The sequence below is a fragment of the Belonocnema kinseyi genome, chromosome 4, assembly GCF_010883055.1.
Source record: "Belonocnema kinseyi isolate 2016_QV_RU_SX_M_011 chromosome 4, B_treatae_v1, whole genome shotgun sequence".
NCBI lineage: Eukaryota > Metazoa > Arthropoda > Insecta > Hymenoptera > Cynipidae > Belonocnema > Belonocnema kinseyi.
This window is the reverse complement of record NC_046660.1, coordinates 8,848,274-8,865,951: the sequence shown is the minus strand read 5'-3', so window position 1 is coordinate 8,865,951 and position 17,678 is coordinate 8,848,274. Positions and strand designations below refer to the sequence as shown.

Here is a 17,678-nt window from a genome sequence, read left to right as displayed (position 1 = left end):
ACATTTTAACCCATTACTTACATTTTCAATAAAGCAGAATTTTTTTAACAAAATACGAATTAAAAAAAAATGTCTAACAAAATAAATAAATTTTCAATCAAAAAAGATTTTGTTCTAAACAAAAAAGACGAAATTTTTAACAAAATACATAAATTTCTAGACGAATAATTGCATTTTCATCCAAAAAAGACGAATTTTTTACAAAATAGATCAATTTCTTTACAAATAATTGAATTTTCAACAAGGAATATTAATTTTTTACCAAAAAAGACAAATTCTTAACAAAATACATAAAATTTTAACCCATAACTTACATTTTCAATACAGAAGTTTTTTTACCAAAAGATGAATTTTTTTTTAAAATGTATACATTTCTAACAAAAGAATTGAATTTTCAATCAAAAAAGACTTTCTGCTAAACAAAAAAGACGAATAATTGAATTTTTAACCAGAAATATTAATTTTCTATTAAAAAAGACGAATTTTTTACAAAATAGATCAATTTTTTCCAAATAATTGAATTTTCAACCAGGAATATCAATTTTTTTTACCAAAAACGACAAATTTTTAACAAAATACATAAAATTTTAACCCAGTATTTACATTTTCAATAAAGAAGTTTTTCTTTTACCAAAAGACGAATTCTTTTCAAAAATGTATAAATTTCTAACAAAATAATTGAATTTTCAATCAAAAAAGATTTTTTGCTAAGAAAAAAGGAGAATTTTTAACAAGATACATAAATTTCTAGCCGAATAACTGAAATTTCAACAAGGAATATTAATTTTACCCAAAAAAAAGACGAATTGTTAACAAAATAAATAAATTTCGAACCAAATAATTGAATTTTTTACCAAAAAAGACGAATTCTTAACAAAATAGATAAGTTTCTATCCAAATACTTAAATTTTCAATCAAAAAAGATTTGCTTCTAAATAAAAAAGACGAATTTTTAACAAGATACATAAATTTATAGCCGAATAATTGAATTTTCAACCCGAAACATTAATTTTCCACCAAAAAAGACGAATTATTAACAAAATATATAAAATTTTAACCCATATCTTACATTTTCAATAAAGAAGAATTTTTTTTAACAAAAGACGAATATTTAACAAAATAAATAAATTTCGAACTAAATAATTGAATTTCCAATCAAAAAAGATTTTCTGCTAAGCAAAAAAGACGAATTCTTAACAAGATACATAAATTTCTAGCCGAATAATTGAAATTTCAACAAGGAATATTAATTTTACCCAAAAAAAAGACGAATTGTTAACAAAATAAATAAATTTCGAACCAAATAATTGAATTTTTTACCAAAAAAGACGAATTCTTAACAAAATAGATAAGTTTCTATCCAAATACTTAAATTTTCAATCAAAAAAGATTTGCTTCTAAATAAAAGACGAATTTTTAACAAGATACATAAATTTATAGCCGAATAATTGAATTTTCAACCCGAAACATTAATTTTCCACCAAAAAAAGACGAATTGTTAACAAAATACATCAAATTTTATCCAATTAGTTACATTTTCGATTAAGAAGATATTTTTACCAAAAGACAAATTTAAAAAAAAAATTCTAACAAAATAATTGAATTTTATATAAAAAAAGACGAATTTTTAACAAAATACATAAATTTCTAGCCAAATAATTAAATTTCCAACCAAGAATATTAATTTTCCAACAAAAAAGACGAATTGTTAAAAAAAAAATACATAAATTTAACCAATTAAATTGCATTTTCAATAAAAAAGATTTTTTTTTACCAAAAGACGAATTTAAAAATATATATATATATATAAATTTCCATCCAAAAAATTATCATAAACAAATTATATACAAAAAATTCAATAAAATACTTAAATCCTCAATAAAAAAGAAGATTTTTCATTCAATAAAGTAAAAAAAAAATGCAACCGAATAGTTGATTTTTTAAACTAAAAGTTCAACTTCTTTTAACTAAAAACTTAAATTTAAATTTCCAACAAACGAATTACATTATCAATCAAATACATTCATTGTCAACCAAGAAGATTAATTTCCTGCTAAAAAAGACGAATTTTCAACAAAATACATAAATATTTAAGCAAAAAGTTTAATTTCCAACCAAGAAGATTTTTTTTTAAACAATGATGAAAATTTTTCAATAAATTACGTGAACTTACAACCGAAGAGTTGAGTTTTTAAACTAAAAACTTCAACTTTTAGTGAAAAATAAACCAATTAAATTATTATTTAAAAAGTCCATTTTTAACACAAAACAAAATCATACAAAGTAGTTGAATTGTTAATTTAACAATTACATTTTCAACCAAAAAGACATATTTTCTAAAAAAAAAAAAATCATTCCACAAATTAGACAAATTTTCAACCAAGAAGCTTTTCTTCATACCAAAAAAGACGAATTTTTAACCAAATTTATAAATATTTAAGCAAAAAGTTAAATTTTCAAGTAAAACGATTTTTTTCAATTTTTTCAATCAAATATATAAATTTGTAACCAAATAGTTTAATTTTCGGCTCAGAAGATTACTTAAAAAAAATAATAATAATTTTCAATAAATTAGATAAGTTTTCAACCGATGAATTGATTTTTTAAACTAAAAATGTCAACTTTTAACCACAACTAAAACAGTTAAATTACAATTTAAAACAATAATTTTTAATATAAAGCCAAATCATACACAAATTATTTGAATTTTTTATGTTAAAATTACATTTTCAACCGAAAAGAAATTTTTTTTACAAAATACATAAATTTCTAACCAAGTAATTGAATTTTCAATCAAGAAAGATTTTCTTCTAAACAAAAAAGACAAATTTTTAACAAAATGCAGAAACTTTTAGCCAAATAATTGAATTTTCAACCAGGAATATTAATTTTCTACCAAAACAAGACGAATTCTTAACAAAATACATAAAATTTTAACCAATTAGTTGCATTTTCAATCAAGAAGAATTTTTTTTAATAAAAGACGAATTAAAAAAAAATTTTAACAAAATAAATGAATTTTCAATAAAAAAAGATTTTCTTCTTAAAAAAAGACGAATTTTCAACAAAATATATAAATTTCTAACAAAATAATTTAATTTTCAATGAAAAAAGATTTTCTTCTAAACAAAAAAGACGAATTTTTTTGAAAAAGATACTTAATTTTCTAGCCGAATAATTGAATTTTGAATATTAATTTTCCACCAAAAAAATACGAATTCTTAACAAAATACATAAAATTTTAACCCATATCTTGCATTTTCAATTAAGAAGAATTTTTTTAAACAAAAGACGAATATTTAACAAAATAAATAAATTTCGAACCAAATAATTGAATTTTTTACCAAAAAAGACGAATTCTCAACAAAATAGATAAAATTTTAACCAATTAGTTGCATTTCCATTCCAGAAGATTTTTGTTATCAAAAGACGAATTTTTTGAAAAATATACAAATTTCTAAAAAAATAATTTAATTTTCAAGCAAAAAAGATTTTCTTCTAAACAAAAAAGACGAATTTTTAACAAGATACATAAATTTCTAGCCGAATAATTGAATTTTCAACAAGGAATATTAATTTTCCACCAAAAAAATACGAATTCTTAACAAAATACATAAAATTTTAACACATAACTTGCATTTTCAATAAAGAAGAATTTTTTTTAACAAAAGACGAATTAAAAAAAATTCTAACAAAATAAATGAATTTTCAATAAAAAAGATTTTCTTCTTAACAAAAAAAGACAAATCTTTAACAAGATACATAAATTTCTTGCCGAATAATTGAATTTTCTACCAGAAATATTAATTCTCCCCCAAAAATGACGAATTGTTAACAAAAAAAAATAAAATTTTAACTAATTAGTTGCATTTTCAATAAAGAAAGATTTTCTTCTGAACAAAAAAGACGAATTTTTAACAAAATAAATAAATTTCGAACCAAATAATTGAATTTTTTTACCAAAAAAGACGAATTCCTAACAAAATACAGAAAATTTCAACAAACTAGTTGCATTTTCAACCAAAAAAGATTTTTTTCTACAAAAGAAATTCTAACCAAATAATTGAATTTTCAACCAACAAGATTTATTTTCTACAAAAAAAAAGAACTTTCAACAAATGACTCAAGTTTTGAACCGAACAGTTAATTTTTTAAACTAAAAAGATTAACTTTTAACCAAAATTTCCATTTAAAAAGTTGTAAACAAAAAATTAATCTTCTTTAAAAAAAAGTCGAATTTTCTAACACATATTTCAATTTTCGACCAAATAGTTGAATTTTTAAATTGAAAAATCAATTTTTAACCTAAAATAGACAATTTTATTTTCCATTCAAAAATATGAATTTTAAATTAAAAAAAAAAAAAAACGAATCTTCTACATAATAAATAAATTCCTAACCAAATAGACAAATTTTTATTTAGGAAGATTAATTTTCTACCAAAAAAAGAATTTAAAAAAAAATTACATAAATTTTCAACTAAATAGTTGATTTTTAACAAAATATTTGCCGTTTAAAAAGTTCCCAAAAATCTTCAAAATAAATGTATCTCAAATTGAATTTTTATTCTAAAAAAAAAGATTATTCATGAACAAAAAATTGAATAAATATTGATTGAAAAAAAAAATCATTTTTAATACAATACTTTTATTTTTCTTATCTCTTTGAAAATTTTACAAAATTTCTTAATATAGATTTCTTATCTTGGAATATAGGCCATTGCCATTAGACAATTGAAGAGGTTATGTTATCTTTCACATCTCCGAAATATCTTGTACTCATATTTGATCAAATTTATAACAAAAAATTAATGAATAAAAAAATGAAACATGTGAAGAATCACTAATTACCGAAATCAATCAGGCACAATTTTATACGTTTTTCACCAAATTTTTCAAAAATATTTTGAGGTTATGAAATAACAGGAAAAAAAAGAGCACGAAAAAAAATAAAATAAAAAAGTCCACAATAATTAATATTAACAACAATGAAAAATAACACTTCCCAAAAACAATGAAAAGCAAACAAAAATCGAATCTTCTTATTTATTTTCCAAAAAAAAAAAACAGTTAAAAGAGTGAAAAAATAGTAATAAAATGCACCTGATTCTAAATTTCTTATCACCGAAATTGACGCAACTGGATAGTAAACAAGAAAAAGAGACGGAACTTTTGGGCGATAAAAAGTGATACAGAGGAAGAAAAGAGTGGGAGAAAAAAGATTTTTTTGTTTTGAAAAGCCTACGAAAATGGTAATTTTAGTCGTAATTTGGTGATAAATACCTTGTTGCCGCTTCGAAGTGCAGTTATGATACAATCAGAGCAGAAGCGATGCAGACACTCCTTCGTGGTCATTGTTTTCTTGAGCATATCGAGACAAATTGGACACATGAGTTCACTGTGCAGACTCCGAGGACTAACGGCGATCTCCGTATTGTCCGTAATTGCATCCTGAGGTGTCCGATGAAGCTCGTAAAGCGATAATTCCCAAGTTTTGTTCAGACCAACCTGTTCGGCGGAGGCCATTTTCGTCGCTTGCACACAAGCCACCAGGCACCAGCATCACATGAGCCGTCGTCACGAGTCGATTATGACCATGATCTAACAAATACATGGTCTCGCGACGCGCGAGTAAAAAAGACCGAACCAATAAGGACCCACCGCTTAATTTCTCCATCTTGGATAAGAAAGGCGGCAAACGTAAGGGATTTTAAAATGCAAAATGTAAGAAAAATTTCTTGTACTTTTCAGGCGTATCAATATTTGAATCCTTATAAAATGTATTATAATAATGTTAAAGATCGTTAGACGAAAATACGGATTAACTATAATTTTAGGTTATGTGTTTCATAAATTCTTTCTGCTGACAAAAAATGACGTATCTGCGTCAAATAAAATGAAATTGAAGTCAAGTGGGAAAGTTCTGACTAAAGAAAATTATATAATGCAGTTTAGGTTGGCCGCTGGACCGGAAAACTTGGAAAACTGGGAAATTACAGTGAATTTATTTTTTGACCGCGAATAGCACAAAATTTGTATAATAAAAATGTTGTCCAACTTTGATTTCAACCGTTTTTTTTTTAAATTTCCTAAATTGTGATTTTTATAGATTATTATACCATTTAGTTTAGAATGCCTAATTCGAAAATCTGTCACTTTAAAAATTTTCCAGTTAAATTTTTTTGTTCTTCAGCATATATTTTAATTGAAGAATTTTAGAATGCAGTTTTAGAGGTTGAAAAAATTAAAAATTAGACGTTTTTAAAATCGAAGATTTTTTTATAAAGAACTAGGTGGCCGCCGGACTGGGAAACCGAGAATTTTACAAATTTTCAGAAGAAAAATCTGCCCCAGCTATATTTTAACAGGCTTAAAAATAATTAAAGTGCAGTTTTGAGGATTTAAACAATTAAAAATTAAAAGTATTTGAAGCTGAAAATTTTTGATAAAAAACAGTTTTATTTTATCATCTGTAAATATTAAATAAATAAATTATTTTTAAAATGGATCTGTACTCATGATTTATCAATAATATATTTTTCATTCACAGTTTCAGGTATTCCTTTATATATGTTTTTATTTTAAATTTAATAAATAAATTTATTAATATATTACTTCTATTAATGTTTTCAGCCATTAAAAAATGTAAACGTGAGTTTGACTATTTTCCACTTAAAAATAAATCCATAATAATATAGTCATAGTTAAATATTTTTATTAAATTAAAAATATTGTGAGTCTCAATTATTTAAGTTTTAACCCATTTAATTTGAAATTTCTTTATGTAGAAAAAGAGTAAGTATTTAATATTTAGCAATATTTCACTGTTTATTTAAGACGAGTAAATTTAAACCAAATATTGAAAAGAAAACGATTTGAAACTGAATTGTTTTACATAGAAAGCTTTGAATCTTTAGATTTTCAAAGAACTTTTGACTTTTTAGCATTACAATTTTAATTGTTCTATTTAAAAAGTGTTTAATTTATAAGTGAAATTGTTAAATTTTGACGCATAAATAACAATGGAACACTTATTATTTGTGCACAAAATTTTAGAAATTTTAAGAGATATGTCGAAGTTTTAAAAAGATTCAAAATTAATGACAAGCTTGGAATTATTTCAAGTAATTTAAACGAAGTTTCTTAATTGATTTTCATATAACAATTCACCGTACAGTCTTATGCATCAAACTCAAACTACGCAGTTAAGCTAACAAAATGGTGGAATTAAGCGGTTGCCTTACTTGAACAAAACAGGGCCCTCAAGTGGCTAGACCATGTATTTGTTCGATCATAAATTATGACAGCCGAGAACATAATCTAACAAATACATGGTCTTGCCACTTGAGGGCCCTGTTTCGTTCAAGTAACGCAACCGCTTGATTCCACCATTTTGTTAGTTTGACCGCGCAGTTTGAGTTTGACGCGTAAGACTGTACGGCGAACTGTTATAGGAAAATCAATATGCAGGAAGAAATATTATGAGAATATTAAAAGAATAAATTCAAAAAGAACTTGCAATGGATATATTAGAACATTGGTAAGGAAATAAATTATATTCAGACCAGAATGTAAGTTTGTAAATAATACTGAATGGGAAGGATTAAAAGTATATACAATTTTTGATATTATTGATATGATTAATGATAATGATTCAAATGCTCAATAACTTACACGTATAAACAGAAAGGTACTTACACTTTTAAATTGAACAGTTTTAAATGAAATGCAAATTAATTGCAAAATGTAGAACTTTTATAAATTTTAGAGTTGAAAGATTGAGATTAGTTCCAAAAATATAAATCCACGTTAACATTTTCAACAGCATAAATTAAAGAATCAAGTAATGAACTTTAGAAATTTACAAAATTATATACTACTTCAAGCAATTTTAAGCTAGACACATTAGAAATTGAAAAATAATGATTTACCTTCACCTTTCTTAATTTAGAAGTTTAATTATTTTAATTTTAAATAGTCTAGGCATCCGTCAAAAGATTTGAAATTTTATTTCAAAATATTGAAAAATCGATAAGTGGTTTTAAATTTTTCTCAATTCAAAATCATTTTTGAATTTTTTGTCAGAACTTTGATATTTTTGCAGATTTCAAACAAAAATTTAGATTTTTTTAAATTGTGAAAGACTACAGAAGAATACAAATTTTCTTAAGATTCTTCGAAAAATTGCAAATTATTTTTCATTTTGAAAAATTATTGTAACAGAAAGTTTAAGAAGATTTTAAAGAGATTTAAAAAATGACCAAAGAAGAACATGGAAAATTTTAAGGATTTTATTTAATTTGGTGAATTTTCAAGAACTGTAGGAAAATTTCGATTAATTTTAAAATTAATTTAGAAGATCTGACAAATTTGTTAAGACGCTTCGTTTAAATTACTTGAATATAAAAAATATATAAAGGAATACCTGAAACTGTGAATGAAAAATATATTATTGATAAATCATGAGTACAGATCCATTTTAAAAATAATTTATTTGTTTAATATTTACAGTTGATAAAATAAAACTGTTTTTTATCAAAAATTTTCAGCTTCAAATACTTTTAATTTTTAATTGTTTAAATCCTCAAAACTGCACTTTAATTATTTTTAAGCCTGTTAAAATATAGCTGGGGCAGATTTTTCTTCTGAAAATTTGTAAAATTCTCGGTTTCCCAGTCCGGCGGCCACCTAGTTCTTTATTTTATTTATTTTCGAATTAAGCATTCTAAACTAAATGGTTTAATAATCTATAAAAATCACAAGTTAGGAAATTTAAAAAAAAACGATTGAAATCAAAGTTGGACAACATTTTTATTATACAAATTTTGTAACATTCGCGGTCAAAAAATAAATTCACTGTAATTTCCCGGTTTTCCAGGTATCCCGGTCCAGCGGCCAACCTGCACTGCATTATATAATTTTCTTTAATCAGAACTTTTCTACTTGTCTTCAATTTTATTTTATTTGACACAGATACGTCATTTTTTGTCAGCAGAAAGAAGTTATGAAACACATAAGCTAAAATTATAGTCAATCTGTATCTTCCTTTAACAATCTTTAACATCATTATAATACATTTTATAAGGATTCAAATATTTATACACCTGAAAAGTACAAGAAATTTTTATTCTTACATTTTGAATTTTTAAATTCCCTTACTTTTGCCGCCTTTCTTATCCAATATGGAGAAATTAAGCGGTGGGTCCTTATTGGTTCGGTTTTTTCTACTCGCGCGTGGATAGACCATGTATTTGTTAGATCATGCCCGAGAAGAGGGGAGTTGCTTAAAAGTCGATAGGTGGCGCTGGCTGCTTCAGTCGAAGGTGCGCGAAAATTTAAATTTAATCAACGAAGAATAACTTTTTTTCTTATAGGAATTGTCAGTTTATTCATAATATAGAATAAAAATGTCAGGAATTCAATTTAAAAAGAAAAAGCTTAATATTTTAGTTACTGAGAAGTTATTTTGTGTAGTTCTAAATTCCAAAAATTTGAATTTTCAACTAATAATATACAAATGAATTTTCAGCAAAGAAATAAAATTTTAAATAAAAATGGAATTGATCAATTTTCAATTGAAATATGTGGATTTTTACTTGATATAATTAGTTTCCAAACAAAAAAGGACAACAATTTATCAAAATAGTTCAAGTTTCTACCAAAATATTAATTTAAATTTAATTTAAAATTTGAAGAAAGGAAATTATTTTTCAACTATAAGGAAGATAAATTAAAAGAATGGAATAGTTTAATATTTTGTTACTAAAATGAATGTTTGACAAAAAAAAAACGAGTAACTTTCAATGATATAAATGAATTTTCACTAAAAAAATTTCAATAAAATATTTAAACATGAAACAAAACAAATGTATTTTCAACTAAAAAGATGGGAAAAAAATTCAACCAATAATAATTTTCAATAAAAAGGACAAAGTTTGAACAAACTATTTAAATTATGAACGAAAAAAATGCATTTTTAAACAAGTTACTTTTGACGAAAAAGACGACTTTAAAACATAAATAAATAAATTTTGATTGTGCTGCCTAATTTAGTCGAATGTCCGCGAGAATTCAAATTTAATCAGTGAAGAATAGTTTTTTTTAGAGGGATTAATAATAAGAATTGATAGTTTATACATAAACCAAAGTAAAAAGTCAGGAATTCAGTTTGGAAAAAAATGCAATATTTTAGTTAATGAGCAATTCTTTTTTGTAGTTCTGAATTTCACAAATTTGAATTATTAACTTTCAACAATTTTTATTAATTGAATAATTTTCAACTTGCAATGATATACAAATGAATTTTCAGCCAAGGAATACAATTTCAGATAAAAATGTATTATTCAAATTTGAGATAATAAATTAAATTTTCAAATAAAAACTATAAATTTTCACTTAATACAATTAGTTTTTAACCTAAAAAAGGGACAGAAGTTTAACAAAATAGTTAAATTTTCAGTTAAAAAATAATTTTTAACAAAAAAAAAAAAAGAAAAACAAAGTTTCAACAAAAATATTTAACATAATAATTCAATTTTGAAGGAAATTAATGAATTTTTGACTGAAGAAAGGTAAATCTAAAACAAGGAATCGTTAAATATTCAGTTAAAAAAATTGATTTTTAACTACAACAGAAATTTCAACAAAATCATTTAATTTTCAACCACTTTCCAGCAAGCCAAATAATATTCTACAAAAAAAAACAAGTTTTCAACAAAGTATTTAAATTTTCAGCCAAAGAGATGCATTCTCATAAAATAAGATTAATTTTCTACTAGAAAAAATAATTATCAATTATAGAAATGAATCTTGAACAAAAAATAAAATTGAAATTTAAAAAATCATGTTCTAAAAAAACAGAAACAAAATTTTAACAAAATATTTAAACCCTCAACCAGGCAAATGTATTTATAACTAAGAAGCTGGGTTTTCAAACAAACAATTTTACACCAAAAAGACGAATTCGGGAAAAAAAAGTTCAACCAAAAATTCTGTGGTTATATTTTCGTTTAAAAAAATTAATTTTTGAAAAAAAATTAACAGAAGAGTTCGGTTTTCAAGGAAATAAATGTATTATCGATTAAGAAAGATAAATTTAGGAAAATAAAACAATTAAATATTTAATCAACAAAATAATTTTTAACCAAAAATAATTTTCAATAAAAAATGACGTAGATCCAAAAAATATTTAAATTTTAAACGAAAAGAATGCATTTTTAAGCCATTTATTTTCTAGCAAAAAATCAAATTTCAAACATAAATAAATAAAATTTCAACCAAAAATGGTGTCAGAAAAGAATCTAGAAGATTTTAAGAAATTTTTTTATTATATAGGATTTTGAAAATTAATATTAATTTATAATCTTCTGAATTTCCCTAGCAGTTTAAAAAAGATTTGTTTATTCTCTTGAAAACTTTCTAAATTATTAAAAATTTTACTAAATATTTCTCAAATTTACACCATTTTTGTTTGTTTTTATTTTGCAATCATACCAAATTGAAAAATTTTGTTTTCAAATTTTCTAAACTATTTTTAGAAATTTTAGGAAATCCTTTGTTATACCTAAAAAACTTTTTAAAGTTTCTCTTAAAGTTCTTTTTTCAAAAAAAAAAAAATTACTCAAAATTTTTACACGAATATAAGGAAAACTTTTTTTTTTATTTTCGTGAAACTTTAGCAAATTTTTAAAAATCTTAAAAAATTTTAAGTATTTTTTAATCGTTTCAAAACTTTTGAATACCTTTTAAACTTACTCAATTTTTTTTATAAAATTGTTTAGAATCTGTCAAACACTTTTTTTCATGCTCTGGCGTCCTTTTTTCACGCCTGACAAGATTAAAAAAAAAAGAAGAATTTTCCTCATATTCATGTAAAATTTAAAAAAAATTTAATCTTGAAAAATGAACTATAGGAAAAAATTTAAAAAGGTTTTTAAAAATAACAAACGATTTCATAAAATTTCTAAAAATAATCAAGAAGATTTCAAAGAAAAATGTTTTAATTTGGTAACTTGCGAAATAAAAAGGATCAAAAATCGGGTAAGTTCAAAAAATATTTAAAAGAATTGAAAATAATTTCAAAAGTCTTCAAGAAAACAAACAAACTTTGTTTAAATTTCTGGGAAAATTTTAAAATAGTAAGGTAATTTTTTACAATTTTGAATGATATTTGAAAATTAAAAAAAAAATCATGTTGTTAGATATACAGTAATCAATACTTTTATGTTTGTTTTTCTTTAGTTGGCACTACTGTCTATAACCCCACTACCTTAATTTCGTTTGCTCATACGATCTTACCCCAGACTCTCAAGTCAGTCGCTCCGTAATGCTCACATCACTCGATTATAATAAAGTGTTCTCTTGTAAAATTATATCGTGTTTCACTGCGTCTAAAACCTCGCCAAGAGGTTATGGGCCAAGATTAATGCTGAGCACGATAAAAATGAGAAAAGTGATTTTACGAGCGTGAATAGTCGAGTGAAAAAATCACCGTGTGCGCGGACGCGAAGAGTCAACCCGCCAGCCTAACAAAATGGCGTACGCGACGACGACAACGAGACTTGAAACACTCACCCGCAACAATTATGATACGTGGTGTATGCAAGCCGAAGCTTTGCTCGTAAAAAAATGATACTTGGGTATACGTTTTCGGTGAAATAGTGAAACCCGTCGAGGCAGGGGAAGGCGCGGAACTTGCGCGCGTACAAGCCGCTATTGCAACGTGGACAACGAATGATAGCAAGGCCAAGGCCGATCTAATCTTAGCGATTAACCCCTCGGAACTCGCGGAAATTCGAGGCTGCACAACGTCTCGCGAGGCATGGCTAACACTCTAATCCGTTTACGCCGCAAAAGGACCCGCGCGAAAAGCGACCCTCCTCAAGCATTTCACGCAGCAGAAAATGCAAGACAACGCTGATCTCATGACGCACCTGGTCCAATTTTTTGTCGCCGTAGATAAGCTAAGAGCCATGGATGTCGACATAAATGACAATCTTCTTGCCATTATGCTGTTATACAGCCTGCCGAACGGTTTTGAGAATTTCCGGTGTGCAATCGTATCTCGCGATAGTTTTCCCAAGGTGGAATCCCTGAAGGTAAAAATTATAGAGGAGCACAACGCGAGGAATCAAAAGTCGAGTGAAGATGGTGGCGCTGCCATGTTCGCAGCGAGGAATCAAAAATCGTTTGGTAAGTTCCAACAAAGAGGTAGTGGCGGCGCGAGTGGCTCCAGAAACAGCTGTGAAGCGAATGAAAGTAATCAAAATAAAGCGAAAACGAACGTGAAAGTTCGGTACAAGTGCGGTTATTTTCACAAAAAGGGGCACAAAGAAAGTGAGTGTTGGCAAAGGAAGAAAGTGATTAACGATAAAGAAAAATCGAACCAGGCCCATTGTTGTTAATTCACCGGCGACGTCCGAAAGTCGAAAGGTACGTGCAATCTATGGTGTTTAGATTCTGGATGCACCTCGCTTTTGTGGTCCGATGAAAGTGTTTTCGTAAACGTGAGTGCTAAGAACGGAACGTTGAAACTTGCGAACACTTCGGAAACTTGCGTGATCGGGAAAGGTGACGTGCGTATCGAGACCGTGGACAATCCGAACAGTGTTGTTACGTTGAAAGACACGCTGTATGTGCCGGCCTTACGATCCAATCTCATATCAATCGCGAAAATAGTGGACCGTGGACACGAAGTTACTTTCAAGAAATCGCGTGCTTTCGTGATAGATCAATACGGTAAAACAATGCTCATGGCCTAACGCATTGGGGATTTGTTCTATCTCCACGAACGCGACCAATGCGCGAATGTCGTCTTTGAAGGTGCGAAACTCAAGACCGAAGTCGAAATGTGGCATACTCGCCTAGGACATATTAATGCCCGGGACCAGTCAATACTCGCCCAGGACGCGAAGGTGAATGGTGTGAAGCTCAAGACAACGGTCAACGAAGTCAAATGTGAGTCATGCATTTCAGGAAAAATGTCTAGCATCCCCTTTAGACCCCGCGAAAATTTCTTCAAGGAGCTACTGGAGCTGGTGCATACAGATCTCTGCGCGCCGATGTGGACGCAGTCATGGGGGGGGGGGCGCACGCTATTTCATAACTTTTATAGACGATTACAGCAGAGTATGTCTCGTATATTTCCTGAAGAATAAAAGCGAAGCCGTGCAGAAATTTCAAGATTATAAGAATCTCGTGGAAAATCAACTCGGGCGCAAGATTAAAGCGATCCAGTCCGACAATGGCGAACAGTTCGTCAACAGAGAAATGGAGGATTTACTCAAGGCTTCAGGTATCCGACAGCGTCTTACGACGCCCTATACACAGCAATAAAACGGTGTAGCCGAGCGTAAAAACCGTACATTGGTCAAAGCCGCGCGTTGCATGCAGATTGACGCGAATTTGCCTCCATCGCTTTGAGCAGAGGCAATCGCCACAACGAATTACACGAGAAACCGATACCCCACGAAGGCCTTACCTGACGGAATAACCCTCATGGAAAGATGGACCGGCCAAAAGCCAGATCTCGCGCATATCCGATCGTTTGGTGAACGAACTTTCGTACATGATAAGTCTCCGGGAAAAGGGAAGTTTGAGCCCACGGGAATTGTAGATTTTTTGTTGTTTACGCCGATCAATCCAAAGCTTATCGTATTTATATACCCGACGAATGCAAGATCCGCATATCTCGAGACGTTAAATTCTTGAATGAATTTCAAACCCATCCATCCAAGGAAAAGGGCGAATTCCCAAAGATAGACGCCCCACGTCTTGCCCGTTTACAAACTTTACCCGGAAACCGCACCTACAGGGAAATAGTAATGGACGCCAGCATCACAGATCTGAACGAATACCCAATTCAACATGTCGAGGTTCACGTCAACACACGCAACAATGAAGATTCTGCAGATGACCTTGAGCCTTTCCTTGGCTTTGAAAGAGAACTTCAACCTGAAGAATTTCTACCTGAAGAATCCAACACCGACAACGAAGCGGGGGCAGCCACAAGATCGAACAAAAAGAGGCCTTATGGAAGGCACAAATTGATAAAAACCGGCAAGAGAGGACGTCCCAGGAAGCAGTAAAACGAGGAAGTGATCGACGATCCTCCTAGTAACGAATACGCAAGGTGCGAGGAGGAACAACCAGAACCCCTCCAGCTTTCAGTCAGCGAAGATGCCGATAATTCCATTGGTGACGCTTGCATGGTAATGACAGCTATCGAGGTGCTTCTCAACGACGCTTTGAAGAGTGAAGACAAAGAAGAATGATCTACTCGGAAACAAAGTGCCTGGTGGAAAATGATACTTGGGAACTAGTCGACAGACCCAAGGAGTACAATGTGATCTTGTGCCGAACCGTTCTATGCAACAAATTCAATCCGGACGGGACCTTAGATCGACGTAAGGCTCGAATTGTTGCACGCGGATTTTCTCAACGGCCCGGTATTAACTTTACAAACACATTTGCTCCAGTAGCACGTTTGGATTCATTCCGACTATTACTGGCGCTATCCGCTAAACTCGGACTCCAAGTAATGCAGCTGGACATCACTACAGACGCCCTTGGGAGGATCGTCGCAATAGAAAAGGATAAGATCTTGATCGCCAAGTCGAAGTGTATGCTTCGTGAATTGAGTTTCGGAGACAAAGTCTGTAAACTTCGCAAAGCGCTCTACGGTTTACGTCAGGCTGGTAGACAATGGCACTCAAAACTCAGCAGCACCCTCAGTTCACTTGAGTTGTTGCAGACGAAGTCCGATCCCTGTGTTTACGTAGACCATCGTTCCAGAGGAAGGACTTATGTACTTATCTATGTGGATGACATCGTGATAGTTTCCAACGAACCGAAACGAGTCGACGAAATAACACCAGACTGTCGTCCGAATACCAGGTGAAAGATCTTGGAAACATCAAATACTGTCTAGGAATCGAAGTCGAGCAGAAGAAGAATCAGATTTCCATCGCTAAAATTGGATACGTCAGAGAAGTTCTCCAGAAATTCGAAAGGTCCGATTGTAAAGCTGTCAAGTCTCCATTAACAGTGAGCACGAAACTTGAACGAGAAACGGACACTGAACAAATGTGACTCGCTATCCTTACCGCGAGCTCATTGGGGCCCTGATGTACATTGCCATTGAAACTCGCCCAGACATTGCTCATGCAGTGGTCATGCTGAGCCAGTTCAACAGCTACAACGGCAAAACTCACTGGCAATGCGCGAAGATGATTTTAAGGTACCTCCAGGGTACTATAAACCGAAAGTTAATCTACACGAAGGAAGATGAGGGAATCCTCGGACATGCTGACGCAGACTGGGGAAGCTGCACCTACGATAGAAAGTTTTATTCCGGATGCGTTTTCTCGTTATCCGGAGCAGCAATCTCTTGGACCTCACGCAAACAGCGAATTGTGGCCTTATCCTCTACAGAGGCCGAATATGGAAGCCTCTACGAGGCTGTTCGAGAAGCTATTCATTTTTCGAGCTTTGTCAAAGAACTTCGACTTGACACGCTGTCCCAGATCACCATCTTCAACGATAATCGATCTGCTGGAAAATTGGACGAGAATCCTGTCTTTCACGCTCGTACCAAACATATGGACATCAAGCATCATTTCATTCGTCAAGCGATTCAGGCTTATCCACTCATCATCAAGTTTCTGCCTACCGAAGAAATGACAGCAGATATTTTAACCAAGCCTTTATCGGGGATAAAGTTCGACAATTGTGTTAGTGGTTTGGGACTCAAAGACTGTTAAATTCGTGTTGGGATTCAAAGACTGTAGAATTTATGTTGGGACTCAAAGAATGTTTAATTTGTCAATGACTGTTTAATTTGGGTTTCATAAAGACAATTGAAATTGAGGGGAAGTGTTAGATACACAATTATCAATACCTCTATGCTTCTTTTTCTTTAGTTGGCACCACTGCCCTTAACCCCACTACTTTTTTTTCGTTTGCTTATACAATCATACCAAGACTCTCAAGTCAATCGCTCTGAAATGATCACACCACTATAATAAAGTTTGCTAAGACATGTCAGTAAAAAATATTTCCAGCAATTTAAGACGTTTTAAATAGATTACAAATATTTCAAAAGTCGGAAACATTTTCGCAAATTTATTAAATATTTTTTTATTCCTTCTCAACTTTCAAAAGTTCTAAACATCTTCTAGAAAGACTGGAATTTGGCATAATATTTTGTAAAATCCTATATAATAACAAAAATTTGTTCAAAATCATTAAAATTTTTTTCTGATACGCATGAAATATTAGAAAATCTTCAAAATTTTCTCAAGAATCTTATAAAAATTATATTTCCATAAATTAAAAAAACAAGGTGATAACACTCATTTTCTTTTTCTCAATTCTTAGAATTTCATTTTAACATGAATTTATTATAGCACTTCCAAAAATAATTGTCCATTAATTTGAGTGTTGCCAAAGATGAAAAAATATTCGTTAATGGTAATAGAAAACAATATTAAAAAATTAGCGAATTATAAAATAAGCAAATTATTAAATTCCAATAAATATTTCTATTCCTGAAATTTAAGTTTGACGAAATTTTAAATTGCCGAAAATAATGAATCAATTATTAATTAAATTCTTTGCCTTATTTATATTATACTAATAGCTTATAAATTAATAATAAATTAACTATGTTCAGCAGTTCTA

The 17,678-nt window shown here is 29.2% G+C and overlaps 1 protein-coding gene across 1 annotated transcript; it reads left to right on the top strand.

Annotated features, from left to right (window-relative positions):
- The first annotated feature begins 16,123 nt into the window (after window positions 1–16,123).
- Window positions 16,124–16,759, top strand: LOC117170736 (secreted RxLR effector protein 161-like). Its single transcript, XM_033357767.1, has one exon. The coding sequence runs from the start codon at window positions 16,124–16,126 to the stop codon at window positions 16,757–16,759; it is 636 nt and encodes a 211-aa protein (XP_033213658.1).
- The last annotated feature ends 919 nt before the right edge of the window (window positions 16,760–17,678 follow it).

Bases quoted from the DNA above. Each gene is read 5' to 3' on its own strand.
- LOC117170736 (XM_033357767.1), top strand. From the start codon at position 16,124: ATGTACATTGCCATTGAAACTCGCCCAGACATTGCTCATGCAGTGGTC.